Genomic DNA, 19,720 nt, shown 5'->3' with positions numbered 1-19,720 from the left:
ATCATGCTGGAAAAACATTTACGACATGATAGTAACTTGCTAACCATGCTAGCGACATACTATTTACTTGACAATCATGTTAGCAGCATGCTAGTGTACAATTTCTCATCTATGTATCTATCTATTTATTTTTCTAATAGGTTGCATTGACTACAAAACTTTAAAACTACTTTAAATTAGTTAAAACTGAAAACCCTCAAACTTTAAGCTTTTAAAACTACTTCAAACTTTCTGACTAGGCTTTTTCAAGCCGCCTGAAAGTGTTCTGTACTCTTTAATGTCTCAAATGTCACTTCAGTCTTTACAGTGATTGACTTTTATGAATGAAAGCATTTTTCGTTCTCCACTAATACCTAGACCTGTTTTTATATAGCCTATAATTTTTCTTTAAATTATTAAAAAAATACTTTTGAGATAGCATTCAAATAAGTGTCCAAAAGTGTTTAAATGCCACAGTATATTGGGCGGCATTGTAGGTAATTAACTTGTTTATGCATTTGTAAAAATAATAATAATAATAATAATAATAAATTATATGCATCAGCTTCACTTATCCTTTTAAGTTATATTTATTTATATTATTCATAACTGCTCTAAAGCAAGGACACTACTCTTGTTTAGCTTTGACATTCATTGAACTCCTTTTTCATGCATCTGAAGTCATCTCATCATGGGATGTCAAATAAGCTCTCCATTAATAACACAGACCTACTCTAATTATTTGACCTATTACCTACTTACCATATTATTGCCTATTGCACACTTCTAAGATGCATCACTGCATTTTATATTTTTTAAATAGTGAATTTGGCATACTTATTCACAGCTATTTTGTCTCTTTCTTTGTTTTATTATTTTATTTAATTATTTTATGCACTGTCACTGCTCCAAAACACATTCCTGTACTCGGGTCCAACTGGGTGATGGGTAACGCTTGAGCACGTTGCTGTGAAGTCATTGCATGATTTTCCATGTTATAGTAAACAACACGTAGATGCAAGCTTGTTGATAGCTATCCTGAGAGTTGGCGTGTACGCGTTTCCTCTCTCCAATTGGTCACCATCGATATCGACGTAGTGCTGTGGGCGTGTCACTGTGCAAGAACACAAACTTTAAAAGAGTTGTCAACAACAACAGGGGACTCAAGACAAGACAACCAAAGAATAAATAAAGAACTGCACGCGAGATCCGAAGATATACTGAAAACTTATACACTGAAAAGAGACGGCTTTGTTTTAATCTCTGACAACACACAACGTTTTTGTTGTGAGTTCGGGTATTTAGATCTTCCAAGATGAAGTTTGTAAGGACTATTATGAGGAATGCTGCTATGCTAAATGCACCAAAGCATATTGATTACTACGCGAAATTTTCTCCATCACCGCTGTCAATGAAGCAGTTTCTGGATTTCGGTAAGTTTTTTTTTTTTACGCAAAATATTTTTTCATGCAATGTTGTCATTCCAGTGATGCACACTGATATGTGTATTGCTCAAAACATTCGATAATATTTTTTATAAAAAATAAATTTGCTTGAGTATTATGTACGTTTTTCCTTAATATTTCAGTTTTTAACTCTATTGCAGCAAAGCTGAGGTTTCAGACTGTCGCGTTGTCTTTTCAGGATCCACAAACGCGTGCGAGAAAACATCCTTCGCTTTCCTCAGACAAGAGCTCCCCGTCAGACTAAGCAACAGTTTGAAAGAGATCAACCTTTTACCAGACAAACTGATAATGACTCAATCCGTTCAACTAGTTCACAGCTGGTAAATTCATGCCCTGGGTTAGAAAAAAAAGGTATTTACTAACTTTTGAAAATTCCCATCTGTCTTGTAGTTTGAGTTAAGACAGCAAGATAAATCATGTTTGTGCATTGCTGCAAATATTAATCATCACTTAAATGGTTTATTTTGCACGCGTGCATATGTAATATATCCCACGCCTCTTAACTGAACGATGAACTTTAGCCCAGTTTCTCTGCCTGGTGTTTTCCAAGCAGAAGCAACTATACTGTACATTACACACTCAGCATTTTAAAGTTCACGATCAAGCTTCATCCGGTTTCCAATGGGCTACTACTTTTATTTTAGGATCCAAGTTGTAGCCTAATCTTATAAAAATCATCACATTACTTACTATAGCACTTCTAATTTTTTATAAATTGTCTACTGTAGTTTATAGTTTGGGGATATTGACCATGTGAAATGAAGTTGTGGTGTAAAATGCGTATCCTAAAACATTAAATTAAAAAAAAAAAAACGTGCGTGTAAATGCTTGCTTACGAGCCTATTGAATGTAGTTTGGTGTTAAAATACCGTTGCAGACCCTCGGATATAACGGATACTGCTGCTCACTTCAGAAAGTGAAATATGAGAAGGTGCGCGTGCGGACTTGTTTCCGAGAACTGACTTGGAACAACAGTAGGTTCTAGTGTACTCGAGAATAACAACCAGGAGAGAAACTCATGCATAGAAGCAGTTAACATAAAAAAGAGGAAATCTATAGTTTATAATAATAGCTATTTTTATTAGCTTTTTAATTTTTATATAGTTTTCATTTTCAGTTTAGCTTTAGTAATTGTGTTATGTGCTTTATAAGTTCAAATTTATAATCTAATGTTTATATTTTTATTTTCAACTTTATTTTAATACTGAAAACAGTTTTAATAGTTTTAATTTCAGATTTTGTTTTAATCATTGTAGTACTTAAACGTATGTAAATTGAAGTTTTTGTTTAAATATTTTATTTATTTTTATTATTTCAGCTTTATTTTAACATGGAAAACTATTTTTAATAGTGTTAGATAATTTATTCCGTTTTTTTTTCATTTATTTCAGATATACCATTTTAGAAATTTTAAAACTTAAATACATTCTTAATTTTTGTATTTTTTAAATGTTATTTTTCAAAACCAAAAAATATTTTTTTTAACAACACTGATAAATGCTTAAAAATTGCAAGTCTTTCCTGCAAGCATGAAACATAATTTAGGTTGAGGGTGTTATTGAAGATGAAAAAGTCTTATTGTACTTTTGCAGTGGCATTAATTAAAAAAACAACAACAACAAAAAACTAATTTATTGTTGTCTACAATCTTTCATTCCCTTTGTCTTTTCGCTTGCTTTCTCAGGTTTATCCAAAGCCTGATGGATATCCTAGAATTCCAAGACAAGAGTCCCAATGACCCTAAAGTTCTTGCTGAGTAGGTTCTTCAATCCACATACATCATCAATCAGAAGAGTATTGTTAAAAAATATAAAACGGCAGGATTCATAGAGTTGTTTTGCTGTTTGTCTCCCAAGATTTGTGGACACTCTGGTGACCATCAGTATAAGGCACAATGATGTGGTACCCACCATGGCTGAAGGTGTCATCGAGTATAGGGATGCGTTTGGGGCAGATCCTGTGACATGTCAAAACATTCAGTACTTTCTGGACCGCTTTTACATGAGCCGCATCTCCATTCGCATGCTCATCAACCAGCACAGTAAGTCAGTCTTGTCCTAAATCTAAATCTGTGCTAGTCCTAATACCTGGACTTGGCATCAGTAATCACTTTCTCAGCACTTACAGCTCATTAGATCTTGAAAAATCCAGTCTGCTTTAGTTTGAGTTAATTATTCACTGGATATGAGAGAATGATTAGCTTGCAGTACACCTCTAACCCTCTGTTCCCTTTTATTTCCTGTGATATCTTTAGCTTTGATCTTTGATGGCTCCACAAATCCAGGACATCCCAGCAGCATCGGGTGCATTGACTCCTGCTGCGACGTCACAAATGTAATTAGAGGTGAGTGCTCTAATGCAAACTGTTACCGACTCGCGATGCAAATATGACCTTAGCGACAAGTGCAAAATTTATAACTAACATCCTGTGTTCTGCTTTAGATGCATATGAGAGCGCTAAAATGCTCTGTGAGCAGTATTACCTCGGTTCACCCGAGCTGGAGCTTAGAGAGATAAACGGTGAGGAATCAAATACATTCTCCAGATGGTTTTAGGCTGCTTTAAATCATTTAAATTTATTCCCCAAACCGCAGTATTTTTTATAATGTTTGTTCTCCATTGCAGCAAAGAACAAGTCACGGCCAATCGAGATATCATATGTTCCTTCTCATCTCTTCCACATGGTTTTTGAGCTCTTCAAGGTGGGCATGGTGCTTTATTTCTGCATAATACGGACGCATATGGAATGATAACCAGATTTAGATTATAAATAAATTATTCTTAAATCTCTTTCACTCTAGAACGCAATGAGGGCCACAATTGAGAATCATGAAACAAGCAGCACCTTGCCTTCGATCAAAGTCATGGTTGCTTTAGGTGGAGAGGACCTGTCAATCAAGGTAAATGATAGTTCAAATATGATAATTTTACAGAACTTGGGCAGCGAGATTACTACAATATCTTTAACCTATAAAACCCTTAATTAGAATATGAGGCCACCGCCTTGATTGAATCATTCTTCTTAACCACCGGTTCCATCCTCACACAGTAACATCACCGTAGATTCACTGATAACTGATAATGATGTTATATAATCTGTCCTAAAGATTAATATTCTAACCACTCTCGAGATCATTTGTTGTTATGAACAGAAACCAGCTCTGACTAGTATTAACGATACTGTTAACCTTTGCCCTGTTGGTGGCTGAAGCATGCAACAAAGCAGACATTGAGCTGGATTGCTACTGAATATCAATGTTTGAAAAATTATATGTATCTTATTACACATACACAATAGTCAATCCCACAGTCTTAGTCATGTAACCCACTCATATTAATCATCTGATGTAATGCAGCTCACAAAAGACTTCATTGTTCTCTAAACATTCATGTTTCATGTTCCAGATCAGTGACAGGGGCAGTGGTGTTCCTTTTAGGAAGATTGATACACTTTTTAGCTACATGTATTCAACAGCGCCCAAACCTACTATTGGTGACTATCGGCGGACCCCAATGGTAAGAGCTTAGACCACTACATAATAGCAGGTGCATATGTTTTTCATATAAAACTGCAAATCAAACCTGCCTGTTGTTTCCTCAGGCTGGCTTTGGTTACGGCCTTCCCATCTCCCGCCTGTACGCACGCTACTTCCAAGGTGATCTCCAGCTTTATCCAATGGAGGGCTATGGTACAGCTGCTGCAATTCAGCTGAAGGTAAAAACATCCTCAAAAGGGTTAGCCTGCCTAAAAATTTAAATAGTGAAACTAATCCTCGTGTTGTTCAAAACCTGAGGTTTTAGCTTTGTTATCATTAAATGGGCTTCGTCAACATTGATAAACTTCTCCTTTTTTGTTCCGCAAAAGTAAGTCAGTCATATTGGATTGGATCAATGAGTAAATGCACGACTTTGCACTTTTAGGCAAAATTTTAAACAAACAGCAAGATGGCAAATCATTGTAACGCTATCAACCTTCATATTCATCCGGAAGAAGGAGGCGGGAACCGGCGGACAATCAAAAACATTTTAATAACAAAATAAACACAAAACAGCGCACCAGCCCCTCACGGACGACTGGTGCGCGCAAATAAAACCCAAAACACAACTAAAAGCCCAGGCCTGGTCCTCTCTCGTCCTTCACTGTCGTCGCTCCAGTTTTATATCCTTCCATCTCCTCCATGGGCCTCGAGACCGGTGGGTCGAACAGGTGTAGTTCATCTCCAATCACTCCCCCGGCCTCGCTCCCATGTCCCTCGGCCCCGCCCCACTCGTCACATACCCCCATCGCCCCTCGCAGGCCGGGGGGTACTCCCGAGACTGCGCTCTACTCCCCCCCCCCCCTCCCTCCGGGGGGGCCGCTCACGGGGACCTGCGGGAACCTGGGGGTAGGACAGGCGAGGCGAGAGAAAAGGAGATGGAAGGAGGAGCGACAGAGACGAGAGAGGGGAGAGAGGAAAAAAAATAAAAAATTCCGGTTCCCAGACGCACCGCTGCTGGGCCCTCCACCAGCTGGGTGTTCTCCTCCGCGGTGCCTGGCGGTGGCACTGGACGGCCCTCGGCGGACGGCACGACACTCCTCCGCCGCCCGGTGGACAGCGACGGCTCCTCCGGTTTTGGGCAGCCGGCAGGAGTCCCCCGTTCCCTGCTCCTCCCCGTTCCGGCGGATGGCAGCAGGCTCCGGCCACCTGGCGAACGGCGCCGACTCCTCCGCTCCCTCACGGACGGCAGCCGTCTCTCCACATCGTGGGCGGCCGGTAGCGAGCTCGCCCGTCCCCGGCAACTCGCTCCAGCCCACCGCCTCGAGCGTCCATGGCGGCACACTCCTCGCCAGCTCGATGGCACCGCGGATTCACCACAGCGGCGAGGGATCTTCAGCAGCGCGTCCCTCCTTCTCCCGGGCTTCGGCACCACTGTAACGCTATCAACCTTCATATTCATCCGGAAGAAGGAGGCGGGAACCGGCGGACAATCAAAAACATTTTAATAACAAAATAAACACAAAACAGCGCACCAGCCCCTCACGGACGACTGGTGCGCGCAAATAAAACCCAAAACACAACTAAAAGCCCAGGCCTGGTCCTCTCTCGTCCTTCACTGTCGTCGCTCCAGTTTTATATCCTTCCATCTCCTCCATGGGCCTCGAGACCGGTGGGTCGAACAGGTGTAGTTCATCTCCAATCACTCCCCCGGCCTCGCTCCCATGTCCCTCGGCCCCGCCCCACTCGTCACAATCATAATGAGAGTTTTGCTTACACTAGCCTTATCTGTTGAGTTTGTTGACATCCTTTCAACTTTGGACATTATATCTGTCAGCCTACAAATCATTAATCAACAGTCATCTTCCCGCAGGCCCTGTCTACAGATTCAGTAGAGAAGCTTCCAGTGTTCAACCAAACCGCCTTGCGCCATTACAAATTCAACCAGGAAGCGGATGACTGGTGTGTCCCGAGCAAAGAGCCGCTGAACTTAGCTGCGTACAAGGCTGCAAAGTAAAAACACCAGAGTTGGTTGCTTTAAAGTCATGACAAAGGCCTTCAAGAGATTGCCAAGAAAGGGTGCCATTGAGAATGCATTCAGGGACCAGTGACAGCATTTCCTTTTCCAGTTTTCTTTTGGTACTGTTGTTAGGGAACACTTAAACTGCATTTTGCCAGAATTTTAGATTCCAAACAGTAGATTCCTTAGTACAAAACAAGTTATTACTGTGGTGCTGCTATTGTTGGTATTTTTCAGCATCAGGGATGGAGAGTCCCGTGTGAGTGTCAAGGCCTGGAGGGGCGAGAGGTTATTTAAATGAGTGTGAACCTGATTAAAGCAGGTGGAAAGAGCTTAAAACAGGCAGAGAGAACTGTTTGTATTACAAATAAATAAATACTGAAGGCAGAAGAAATGCAGTTGGGATGAGAAGATGAGAGGTCAGAAAAAGTGTATGAATTGTGAGAAGTGTCAATATAAGGAAGATGTGGCCCTAGGTATATTTTTCCTCTGTAAAGAGGCTGGACAGTTTGAAATCATACTTGTTGTGTGAAGTGTGATCAACATTATTTAAGAAAAACATTCATGTAAGCATTAATAGCACTGTACAGTTGTTTCATTGTATAATTAATTTCCATAAGATGTGTATACTTGTTCACACTATTTATCATTGTTTAAAAGGACTCTTGTTGTTTGAGTTTAATATGAATGAAATAAATCTAAAATTCTCATCAACACGGATAACCTGTTTTTTTTATAAACTGAGTATTCCAGTGAAATACTGCAAATAACACACGTGTAATGTAACAGACCATGATGTACCCATGAATGTGAACTTGGTAAGAAAACCATATAAAACAAGCAGCATCAGTTCAACATTAGTGTTTCCCAGACCAGTGCTTCAAATCAACCACACCTTCAATACGGGTTCCTACATATTTTCCATTTCAAAATGTCATACTTTTCCAGACTCAAATTTCCAAACCTCTCAGATTTGTATCGATATAGATACAGATATATCAAGCCTGATGCAGATATATTGTATACAGTTCTGCCTTGGCAAGGTTGAGTTGAAGGTGATGGTCCTTCATCCAGCAAGAAATGCCTTGTCACGGGCCGGTTCCTGATCCCCACCAAATGTACTACCTCGAGGAGTTACCCAGAGACACCACAGACGGACAACCAGGTAAGTATAAAAGTTCAATTATATTAAAGTTAAAACCCTAAATACTAAAACACAAGTTGAAGGAGTTCCCACTCAGTTTCTTTGGTTCAGCAGCAGTGGGGGCTTTTGGCACAATGGTCTCAACCCAACAGATAGCCGAACGGGAAGCCACTCAATCCCTCCACAGGGCAGATAGCAGCACAAATAAAACAAGATTTCCACTCCGCAAGTCCCTCCCATCCTTTCGATGCAAGTAATGATTCCTCCTCGGGACAGCCAATGACTAATACCTGCACAACAGTGACAAACGAGCTAACAGCAGTTCCTTTCTACACCAGCTGGACAACAGGTGAGGTGACAGACTGTATTAAGGGACATTCACACAACAGCGTATCTGCAGAGGATGACAACTGAATCAAACATACAAAAGGTAAAATACCTCACCCAGCGGTTTCCTTTCAGAATATGCCAGCAGGTAGTGGGCCGTTCAAGGGTAAGATGGTTTCACTCAGCGGTCTCCCTTCGAAGCGGATGGCAGGTAAAGTGACAGTCTAATGAGGAGCTTCCACACAGCAGCTTATCTCCGGAGTATAACAGAATATGGAACAAACAATGGTAGAATACTTCACCCAGCAGTTTCCTTTTCCAGAATGTGCCCGCAGATCCCGGAACGTTCAGTGGTAAAAGATCTGTACCCAATGGCTTTCCTTCAACATGGGCCGCAATTGACCAACGGCTTCTCCTCAGAGCGGGCACTGACAGACCAACAGCTTCACCTCCAAGAGGGCAGCGGCAGACTAGGGAACAACTTGTAACAAGAGACTTTTCACAGCAACTTATCTTCAGGATATAACAGCGGAACTTAGAACAGACAATGATCGAATCGCCTCCCTCCACGGCCTCTCTTCACAATACGACAACAGTTTATGGAACAGACAGTAGTATGCAATCTTCACACGCAGCGGCTTCCCTTCAGAGCAGACAGCAGGATTATCCACCCACACTCGTGCATACAATTGATCACTTCAAAGAATCACACGTGTTCACTCCACACTAGGCACTGCAGTCCACAGCAAACTCACAGCCCTCTCTCACGGTCGCCACCGGCAGCATCTACCATCTAGAGCTTAAATCTCCAACACTATGAGGAATATTACGAAGAGATTTCAATCCAGGTCTTTAACTAATTTAGAAACGCTATCCACTGCGACTAGAGTTCTACCTTCCCGCCGCGCTAGTCCTTCCCGCTCTGTCTTTCCCCGCTCTGTCTTTCCCCGCTCTGTCTTTCCCCGCTCTGTCTTTCCCCAATCTGTCTTTCCCCAATCTGTCTTTCCCGCTTGGTCCTTTTCCGCTTCGTCCCTCCTCTCTTCTGATCACAATGTCCCTTTTATATTCCCCTGATCAGTCTGTGTCCCAATCGCTGTCAACTTCCCTCCCATTGCACAGCTGCAACTCATCCCTTCATTACATCGCGGCGTCTAGACAAAATCCATGGGCGGAAACCCCGGAACCGGCCCGGTGTCACACCAAAACAGCCCCCACCCGGAAACATTTCCGGGACAATAGTTCCTCCCTCCTGTCATGAGAGGTGAGGTGTCTGAGAGTCTGAGAGTGTCAGATTATAATTTCAGCATCAGTAATTCAGGATTGCCTCCACCAAAAAAGTAAATGAGCAAATCAGAACACTGCGCGCCAAAACAGCACCGGTATGCGCGCTGGTGTGAACCACTATGTTTCTTCTCGCTGCGGTATATCTGCCACTGCAGCATTATTTCTCCCTGAGACCCGAGTTCGGCGCCGCACCTTCCCGTTTTACTGGAAACTGGTGAGATCATCAATGACTGGAGGTAAGCATGTTTTTGGTTTATAATGTTATGTAATCTACTAGTCATGTAATTCAGTACGATTTAGCTAGCCTTCATCAAGTTCACATGTAAAGACCTAACGTTAGTGCTTGCTAGCAGATCAAATTATGGATGGCTGTAGCTACATAGAAAAAGTTGTTAGGCTCGAAATTACAACCATTTTGGTCGCATGTGCTCGTGAAAAATGTAATCCGTCGATATATACGGTAACCTAAAAATATATTCAGGAGTAAGTTACTGCTAATTTGTGCGAGTGCAAATAATGGTTGTGGTGCTAACGTTACCTGTTTCATTTTGTAAGCCGTCAGTAAAAGAGGTAGAACACGCCAATGCTGATAGTTAGGATGTTTTATTAATATTAATTAGGGCTGGGGGAATTAACGCGTTAATCTTTGCGATTAATTTGAAATGTTTAACGCGTAAAAAAAAAACGCATTTAACGCAGCACTTTTTTTTGCCTCGTTTTTATGATTTCCTGTTGCGGCTGCTATTGAAAAGCCGAAAATATGTGGATCGGGTTTCATTCTCGCGCAGCTTTCATGAGCGGGTCTTTTCCGCTCCGTGTGCGCCGCCGCACTCTCTGTTCCGTGTGTGTGTGTGTGTGTGACATCACCCAGGAGATCATTAGGTACAATGTGGACCCCAACCTGGCCAAGTATGAAGATGGAGATGACATTGTGAAATGGTGGGCCCATGTCATGAGTTTGGGGAAGTATCCAGCTCTCAGCCAGGTTATCAGAGGGGCCCTCTCCATCTTCCATGGACCACTGGTAGAGTCCTCCTTTAGTCTCATGGGAGATGTGATTGATGCTAAAAGATCTAGCATGAAGATCTCCACCTTTGATGCAGTGCAGACTGTCAAATATGTGCTGAGGTCAAGGGGCAAGACTGGCATTGGCATGTTCAAAAGAGATGACATCAAACTGGGGCCAGTTGATAAAACTCTCTGCCAGAACATTAGGGTTGCAGGGAGAAGGGACAAGACCGACAGAGAGAAGAGGATGGAGGCAAAGCAGAAGAGGCAGGTGGAGTATGGCTGCAGTGCTACATGTGAAAGTGCAGAGAAGGCCAAGACCACTGCTCTGGCCAAAGAGAGGCAGACACGTCTCAAACATGTTGATAAGAAAATTAATGCAGCCAGACGCAAGGCCCTGGATACGTTGCAGGAGGTGGCCAGGAAGAAGAGGAAGTTGGAAAGCAAGAAGATAGTTCACTGAGAGTTTATGTTTCGGAATAAAAAATGAAATTGAATATTACAAATTAGCGTCTGTGTATTTTGATTTTCAGAATTTCATTTTAGTCTGTGCCTATGGGGTGGGCTGGGGATGGCAGGGGTTGGTGGCAATGTAAGTATCTGGATATTTGCCGCTGGGCGGGGGCTTCGATTACCTCTCTCTTTTTTGACCATACATGTGTTTGCACCCCTGAAGAAGATCAGGCCCTTTCTTTCGGGACATGCTGCACAACTCCTTGTTCAAGCTCTTGTTCTGTCTAGGCTCGATTATTGCTATGCTCTCTTGGCAGGTCTTCCAGCCAGTTCTATCAAGCCTTTATTATTAATCCAGAACGTGGCAGCAAGATTATTTTTTAATGATTTTAACAAAATCACTTTTACAGACTTTTAAACTAAATGTTCCCTCCTGGTGGAATGATCTGCCCAACTCAATCCGAGTCCTTAGGCATCTTCAAGAATTGACTAAAAACACATCTCTCCCATCTTTATTTGACCCTCTAACTTTAACACTCACTATTTTCTTTAAAAAAATCTAACTAGCTTTATAATCTTTTTGTATTCTACTTGTTTTCTTTTCATTTATTATACAGTTAACAAAAGTAAAAAAAAGACCCCTAACGTTAGCTTGCTCTATTCTTTTTTCTATTCTATCTGTTTTTTAATTTTTTTTTATTATATTATTTAAAAGCCCTTGATTTGTGTACTGCGTTATTCTAACTGAGATTTGTTATACAGTATCTGATATTGATTGCTTCCATTATCCTCATTAGTAAGTTGCTATGGATAAAAGCGTCTGCTAAATGACTAAATGTAAATATAATGTAAATGTACATTATGTAAAATGAACATATGTCACCTAGTTGGAGATACTCAATGCTAAGTAAATAAACAGTGTCCCAGTCTTTTACTCTCATACTGAGCTGATCATACTCGTTTGCTACATTAGTAGGGCCCCCATGATGTGGATTATGCAAACGAAATCGCGGGATCCATTCATAAAAACTGATTTTACTGTATAATGTGGAATTTCATGGAATTTGCCTTTTTTTGGAGAAAAAAAAACTGGTCAGTACACTTAAGTCAAATCATGAAATAGACTAGTCTGCGAATATTAAACTGTAAAAAAAAAAAACTATTTTAAACACGAATCCTCATGATCTGCATGTTCATTAGATTACCAGAAAATACACAACACAGTTACCTTGTTTATATCCTTAATTCAAGTTCACACAATAACCTTTTTTGTGTGCCCTCGAGAAACTACTCATATGTGCATGGGAATTACACAATTTCTAGTTTTATACAACCCTTTTCTTATGTGCATCACTGCCATCTTGCTATGAAAAAACAAATGCATGGATGCACATGAATTAATAGTTTTACTTGCTCAAAATTTGGCTTTCCTTATAGTAGTACATTAACTTTAATGTCAAGGCTAAAGTCCAATTTAGCCTCTGCGGTGGCAGAAAAGCCATGACATGAAATGGGCTGATGGCATAATATGGCTGTTGTGCATTGTCCTATTTACCAAGTTCAACGGTCGATAAAAAAAACACTGGTTTTGTAAAAAAATAAAAAATAAAAAGTGTTCAAAATGTAGCTTAGGGCAGTATGCCATATTTCAAGGCCTTAGGTCTCTTTAACACATATTCTGTGGCTGCCAAAGAAAACACTGTGAAATGGGCTGATGACACAATAGGTGGCTCAGTGTGCATTGTCCTATATGCTAAGTGTAATGGTTTCTTGTGCACACAAAGTCTGTATATTTTTTATTTTTGGAAAGGTCTTTGAGGCTATGTAATATGGTGTTAAGAATATCGTGAGAGGAAACCTAAAATGCAAAATGAGTGCACCAGTCATGTTTGACAATAACCACTTCTTGTATGATAAACTTATTTTCAATAAATTCTTAAATTTCTATTATATATCTGTTGTTATTTCTGTTGCTTCCTCTCTTGTGATTGCATTTGCTGAAATGGTCAGCAAAAAATTATATATTTTAGTTCTTTATTTATTTTTAAAGTATAGACGAGAAAAAAATGATAGTAAATACTGACAAGTGAAGGCTTATTGAACAGTTAAGTGTATGATATAATAACATGCCTCATACAACAGGAGTATAATAATAATAATAATAATAATAATAATAGAGGTCTTACTATGCCATGACCACAATTTCCAGGAAATCACAGGTAAGATTAATATAAGCAGTGCACCACAAACTAGTACAATCACCCAAATACAGTCTCTGAAACAAATAAGGAATTTGTTAGACTTATACTTAAGCAGTATCAAATAGATCCAAAACAGATGTTAAATACAGTAGTATTTATGTTTTACAGAAATATATTTTGACCTTACCTGCTTTCATAAGGGGTTTTGGGTTGACATGTCAGATCTTTAGATGACAGAGCAGTAGTGTAGCCAGAAAAGAGACTCTGGGTGTGCATATGAAAATTTGGGTGTGCCACATTTATTGTCAGATTACTGTGCAAAATTATGGGATAGTATTTTTGTCGCACTGCTTCCGTCCAACCATACTCCTAGTGGTAATTTGCAGGTCGTGTCAAAATGTAGTTAATTGTTAAATGTAATAATTTTCTTCCAAATACAATAATTTTGAACTTCTGGTACGATACTTGGACATTTCCAATCTGGCAACACTGTCTGTTGATGTTGGGCCCGGGGAGGGAGAAACATCCTCATCAGGTGTAACGTTAGGCCTTGTGTCCAGCTGTCCATCAAGCCGAGGTTTTTTGCTAAAAAAAAATTAAGAAAGGAGCTCTGCAACATATTGCTAGTAGCTAGCAATGTGCAATCAAAAATTATCTGTTTATATCATAGACGGTTTATATGCGTGGCAAAGATCTCTGGGGAGCTGCTAGGGTCACAGTCAGCTGCTGTTTGCTAATTGGTTGGCAGTCCTAAATGTCGGCAGATATATTTTAACAAAATTAATTTAAAATGTACATTACATTTAACATTTTTAGCATTAATGCACCATATATTGGATTCTTATTTCTGTGCCCCTGAGAGTATGATTTAGAATGTTCAGTGGCATCACAGATCTGCCAGATTCAAACAGCTTTCGCGCGTTGGCTGGCACTGAGCCAGAGACGGACGCGCTCAGCGCTTGTCATATATCACAATTAATATGCTGTGTTTTCAACCACATAATGTTTATTTTAGGTTTCATACATTTAAATATACGTAATCACTAGTAAAACAATGCATTTGTAGTTTGTAAAATACCCACTGATGTCTATGGAAGCAGCAAAAACTATCTAATCAAATGTAATTTGCCGACGTGTTTTATTCATATATCAGATACACATAGCAGAACAATAAAGTTTACTCTATTCTTCGTCCAGTTCAACAGCCACTTACTTTCATGTATTTCGGGAGAAACTGGGGAATTCAAGTGCTGTAAGTTCCGTTAAATCCGGCTGACAGGACTCTGAACTGCAGCGCTCATCTCGTTACAGATCAAGATAATTTATAAAGGTTTTTAAACGAAGAATCGGAATATCAGATAGTTGACATGGTAAGCAAGTTTGTGTATATATTTTAATAAAAAAATGAAAAACTAAATAAAACGAATAGCGATACATATGTTAGTTATTGTGGCTGCGGTGTCACGTGACAATCATGACGCGTCGCCATCCCTTACGAAAATTAACCATGGTTTTACTACAAATGAAACCAAAAAAACATTGTTACTATAGTTAATCCATGGTAACCACAAATTAACCATGGTTTTGCTAAATTAACCATAGTTTAACCATGTGTGGCAGGGCCAATGAAATTCTTCCTGCCTGCATGTGGTTGGTAAGTTCACTTGTTGAGTTTCCTCCTATCAGTGGGCTGTAGCAGCATATATAAATGGGCTGGCTATGGTGTTAACGAGTCACCGCCCCTTCACGGGTCATCATTCGGTCGCCATCCAAGTATGTTGTGTGATGTTAGCTGGGTTGTCTAATGTAGCTAACATTAGCCTATTTTCAGAGTGGCGTACGAGTTTCCTGCAGCTGGCAGTGTGAGGTTGTTCCTCCTCTGTCAAAGTTTGAGGTGAGAAGTACGGCGAGTATGAATGTTTACACTTCAATATGGAAGTGCTTAGTTTCCGCTGGCACACGCTGTCCTCCCGATCAACTGGACGAGCCCTTAGTCTGCATGTATGCGTTTATCTGCCTGACTGGTTTGGTTCCCAGGAATCGTACCCTTAAGATGCATCAAGTACATATGGGTGGCGTCTGCATGGCCGGTTAGCTTTCTTGCGGTTGGACTGCGTGGAACTACTGTCCGAAGGCGCTGTTGCTTTGCTGTTAACATTTGGACGGACATCGTTGTATTTTGTGTTTGTGTATTACGTGTGTGTGTATGCGTGTGTGTTTGTGGTTTATATCTTTTTCTTTTGTACTAGTTATTTTTTGTATTTTGATTTCAAATCTGTAAGGTTTAAATTGAAAGTGTTAACACCTCTATTCCATTCGTTGTCTCTGTAAAGTGACGATTCTGAGTGTTTCAACTGACAATTCTCTGTGTAACTTCATTCTGTCGTTACAGGAGCTGAGTGCGTAAAGCAGGGGCGGATTGCTGGTGGTGGTCTTTCTCACGAGTGCTGTGTCATGAGTGGCGTGTGTACGTGTGCGCGCGCGCGCACAGGTGTACGGGCAAGGTGACTTGCCGTGGAGGCCTTATGTGCCCTTTATCCCCTGCCCTGCCTCGGCTCCTTGTTCGCTGACTTCTCAGGTCGCTCGGTGTGTGTCTTGCTGAATAGTGAAATTGTTGTTGATTGTGTCTTGTGAATCTTATACAAAGTATCTTATTTTAAATAAAATTTATATATATTTTTGTATCCACGTCTCCTGCCACTTTACTGTGAACGAACCTGTGTTGTCTTAAAGCAGAAATTCCATAGTATTGTCCCTGGCAAGATTCCAGGGTGGCGTAGTCGCTAGTCGATATCCTCCGATTTCCTCGCCCCGCTACACATGGTATTTGTAGTAAATCTGTGGTTATACAAATGGAAGTCAACACGCCAAAAAACCATGGGTTACTATAGTTTTACTATAATAAAACCATGGTTATTTTTCGTAAGGGATGGAAACAAGGGGTCAGTTAAAATATTTGAACTTAAGCGTGAAAGGGTAATATATATGATTTAATATATTTTTTTATAAGTAAACAACAATAGCCCAAGTTTAGTAAACATTTTTATTGAGACTATAAAAAAATAATTCTGCATCTATTTTTAGGTGTGCCAGCTGCCACTGTGGGTGGCACAGGCACACCCTTGCACCCGTGGCTACGCCAGTGTGACAGTAACTGTAGAGTTACTGTCAACACGTGGAGTTGTTGATCTGCTGGTTAGTGTTGTCCTAACTGTACTACTGCTGTGTGATGGGTCATGTTTTGAGTTCTCCGTTGTGGTTGGATAGGATGAGGACTGTGCCATTGAATGAAACCGCTCCGGTGATGCCGTAGATGTCTGGTCAGTTTTTTCTGTCTGAACTGATGTACTTTCAGGTAATTTTGATGGTGTGGGTGCAAGTGTTGCTACTGAATTATGGTTGTGTACATCAGAAGAGTTAAATGAAGTGAAAGATTGTGCTGTCGTAAACATGAAAGGTCCTGTAAAAACAACAACAACAAAAAACAGTCAGATATGACATATTTGACACATTGCTGCTTGTTTTCCTAAACTACATTTTATATCAGAAATGGAATGTGCTGTCTACTTTTCTCTGGACAATGAGCGATGCTCATTCGCGAATGATTCATTCTTTTGAGTCAATTCTGTTCAAAGGCTTGATCAAACCAATTGGCAAACGAGTGAATTGGTTCATGAATCAGTTTGAATGAGTCGTTCAGTTCTCTGCCGCACGCGCTGAGCATCTGAAGTGGTTCACTCAGAGTTGTAACGTTTAAGAACAGAAAGAGCGTTGAAAAAATGGCTGGAACTGCACTGAATTGAAAGCAAATCTGCAAAGGCTATTATTTGCTAGCGATGGAGATCCTTATTAGATGAACACCGCGTGTGCTGTCTACTGTTCAACAGGTAATATCTTGGGCTACATTCGATTACAGTACACGATACCTCTGACATTAGTTTGTTGTACGTGTGTGGCTTATAACAGAGGGGGGTCAAGTTGAATGCAGCTTCCAAAAGACAAAAAATTGCCGATTAAGATTTTATTAATTTTAATACAATCACACCGGCGTGAGGACGTTCAGCGAGTCATATCATCAGCTGCTGAATTCAGATCTGTGATTGCTTGCTGGCGCTGAGCCAGAGACAGACGCGTTTTTACGGCACTGCGCATTATAACCAATCACACATGATTCTTTTGAGCTTATTAAAGCATTGGCCAATCAGAGGTGTTCAGATGAGTCATCGCTGAAATGCCTGTGCTTCCTTCACTCGCTCACTGACTGAATACCTCTCTCGTCAGAAACAACAAAGTGCAGATGTGTGTACGAATCTTTAATTAAAGGAGCATTTCACCCGTGGGAACATTGATCTTCATTGAAAGTGGGTCATATATGTAGTCGAAATCTATTAAAACTTTCGAATTTGGTGCCTTTTTGACCGAGTTATTACAGAAAGTAACTTTAGGGCTCATTTGTATGTAAAACCACAACTCCCACAATGCAACACATTTGCACAACTCCACAAGCCACTCCCACTAATCCAGAACACCGCTGTTAGGCGATATTGTCTACAATACATTGAGGACACAGTTAGCGATGTATGGTATTTACGTGCCACAGTAGTAAACAATGCCACAGTAAGCTTTTTGTGCATTAAAAAAGGTACTGCACAAAAAGTTTACAGTTGACGTTACGTAACTTATTAACCGGGAATCATTTCGTGATAATAATGCTTGAAGAAATTGTGTACATTTCACGAAATGAATAATAAATAAAATTGAAACACTTATTTTACAGTTAGACGTCCATTTGTGCAGGCTTCGGCTGGCGTTTCCAGTTTACCTTCGGAATTCTGAAGTATGTCTCCAGGACGCCTCTGTCCATATGCGGGGCGAAACTAGGATGGTTCACAACGCAAACATCCGTGTCCTTGTCTGCCTCAGACATTTCTTCGAGGAGAAATTGGCATCTTTCAAATTCTTGCAGCAGACGGACTCGAGCTCTGTGTCCGTAGGCGCACAACGAGAGCACAGCCACCACCAGTCCGCACCAGCTCGAGCATGCCCGGGCTCCTCGGACGCGACAGGCAGGTCTCCGGCCTCGGCTGCAGCCGCCGCCTCCTGTTCCTCCATCAGCCTCAGCTGCTCTGCGCTATATTGTGGCTCATATAGATAGCCACGAACATCTATTTCGAGCAACAGAAAATCCTCTTCTTCCGTATCATGAGTTGTTCCTCCAGCCATTCTCGTAAATCTGACTCCATAAGCGCTTGTTAGCTTAGCTACATAGCTTCCAAACAAGATGGCGGATTTTCATTTTCGTTTCTGTAAGTTTAGTCCCACCCACTGATCTGTAATAGGCCTGTAGGGTGAGTGGGTCCCACCCCCTGGAATAATAATAAGCTAGTCTCTGTAGTCTCTACACTTTTCAATGAATTTTGACTTCCTGCTTATTATGACGCAAAATGACGATTTTTACGTCATAATAAGCAGGAAGTAAAACACTTAAATCCTTATTTCTCCCATCTCAGGGAAAAATAAAGGGAAAATCCATGATCATTATAATATATGACTGGGTTTCTAACAATACAAAGCTAAATGCAAATGGGTGAAGTGTCCCTTTAAGATATTGATTTCACAGTGTTAACAGTTTCAGTGATTTTAATGGGAGTTTCTGAGAGTGATTGAAATCTAGACTGTCAGTGAAAATGATCTTTAATAATGTAAATGTTATTTGCTCTCTTTCTGAACAATGAAAGATTAGTAGCAATATTTATATCACATTAACTTTCAATGTTAAATTCACATTTAATATAAAGTCAGTCGTATTAAAAATATGTTATGGCATGACACCTATATCTGTTACTTAAGTAAACAGACAAGGTTTTATAATAAATTACATAAATTGGAGTAAAAATAGGCTCAGTATATATGACCCAAAGTAACTAGTAACTAACTACTTGAGTAGATTTTTTATCCGATTATTTACTCTTACTCAAGTAACTATTCAAGACTAGTACTTTTACTTTTACTTGAGTAAATATTTCTAGAAGTACTTTTACTTGAGTACAGTTTTTGGGTACTCTACCCACCTCTGGAAGTGTGTAATTTCTTGAATATTATAAAACTAAGAACTCAGGACATAAGAGCCGGCCCCAAAGAAATGAAATTAGAGTCTATAAAAATATTTGTTCTTATCTAGCTTGATGTGCTGAGAGAAGACTAACGCATTCAAGACATTGGATGATTTCCACCCAAAGTCTAAAAACTTTTCACTCAAAAAATGTATTTGTTTGGTCACCCCTACATAGCAACCCTGGCTCAACTAATGGCATGATTTGGGGCGGGGCTATCTGTTTAGCCATCCAATGACTGATGAGGGA

At 40.4% G+C, this 19,720-nt stretch overlaps 2 protein-coding genes and 1 long non-coding RNA gene across 3 annotated transcripts in view; 1 reads left to right on the top strand and 2 right to left on the bottom strand.

Moving 5' to 3' along the window:
• Positions 1-19,720, bottom strand: part of si:ch211-264f5.2 (uncharacterized protein LOC570749 homolog) — a 78,893-nt gene that overhangs the window by 49,890 nt on the left and 9,283 nt on the right. The gene's annotated exons all lie outside the window — the stretch shown is intronic.
• LOC132145040 (pyruvate dehydrogenase (acetyl-transferring) kinase isozyme 2, mitochondrial-like) lies at positions 1,196-7,182 on the top strand. The gene is made up of 11 exons (XM_059555753.1): positions 1,196-1,412; positions 1,624-1,765; positions 3,130-3,201; positions 3,302-3,486; positions 3,700-3,789; positions 3,888-3,965; positions 4,071-4,147; positions 4,247-4,345; positions 4,851-4,961; positions 5,047-5,160; positions 6,795-7,182. Exons 1-11 carry the CDS (start codon positions 1,295-1,297, stop codon positions 6,936-6,938), a joined length of 1,230 nt encoding a protein of 409 aa, XP_059411736.1. The 5' UTR covers positions 1,196-1,294; the 3' UTR covers positions 6,939-7,182.
• Positions 13,107-13,597, bottom strand: LOC132145041 (uncharacterized). Its single transcript, XR_009434425.1, has 3 exons — positions 13,546-13,597; positions 13,344-13,432; positions 13,107-13,154 (listed from the first exon to the last, which is right to left on the bottom strand). It is a non-coding gene; the product is annotated as an uncharacterized LOC132145041 (long non-coding RNA).

The sequence above is a fragment of the Carassius carassius genome, chromosome 8 (assembly GCF_963082965.1).
Source record: "Carassius carassius chromosome 8, fCarCar2.1, whole genome shotgun sequence".
NCBI lineage: Eukaryota > Metazoa > Chordata > Actinopteri > Cypriniformes > Cyprinidae > Carassius > Carassius carassius.
Note: the sequence above shows the minus strand (reverse complement) of the source record. Positions and strands in the feature narration are given on the sequence as shown.

Coding starts and splice junctions, on each gene's coding strand:
- LOC132145040 (XM_059555753.1), top strand. CDS start 1,295: ATGAAGTTTGTAAGGACTATTATGAGGAATGCTGCTATGCTAAATGCA. Junction 4,148..4,246: donor TGGTTTTTGAGCTCTTCAAG/GTGGGCATGGTG, acceptor CTTTCACTCTAG/AACGCAATGAGGGCCACAAT. Junction 4,962..5,046: donor ACTATCGGCGGACCCCAATG/GTAAGAGCTTAG, acceptor TTGTTTCCTCAG/GCTGGCTTTGGTTACGGCCT.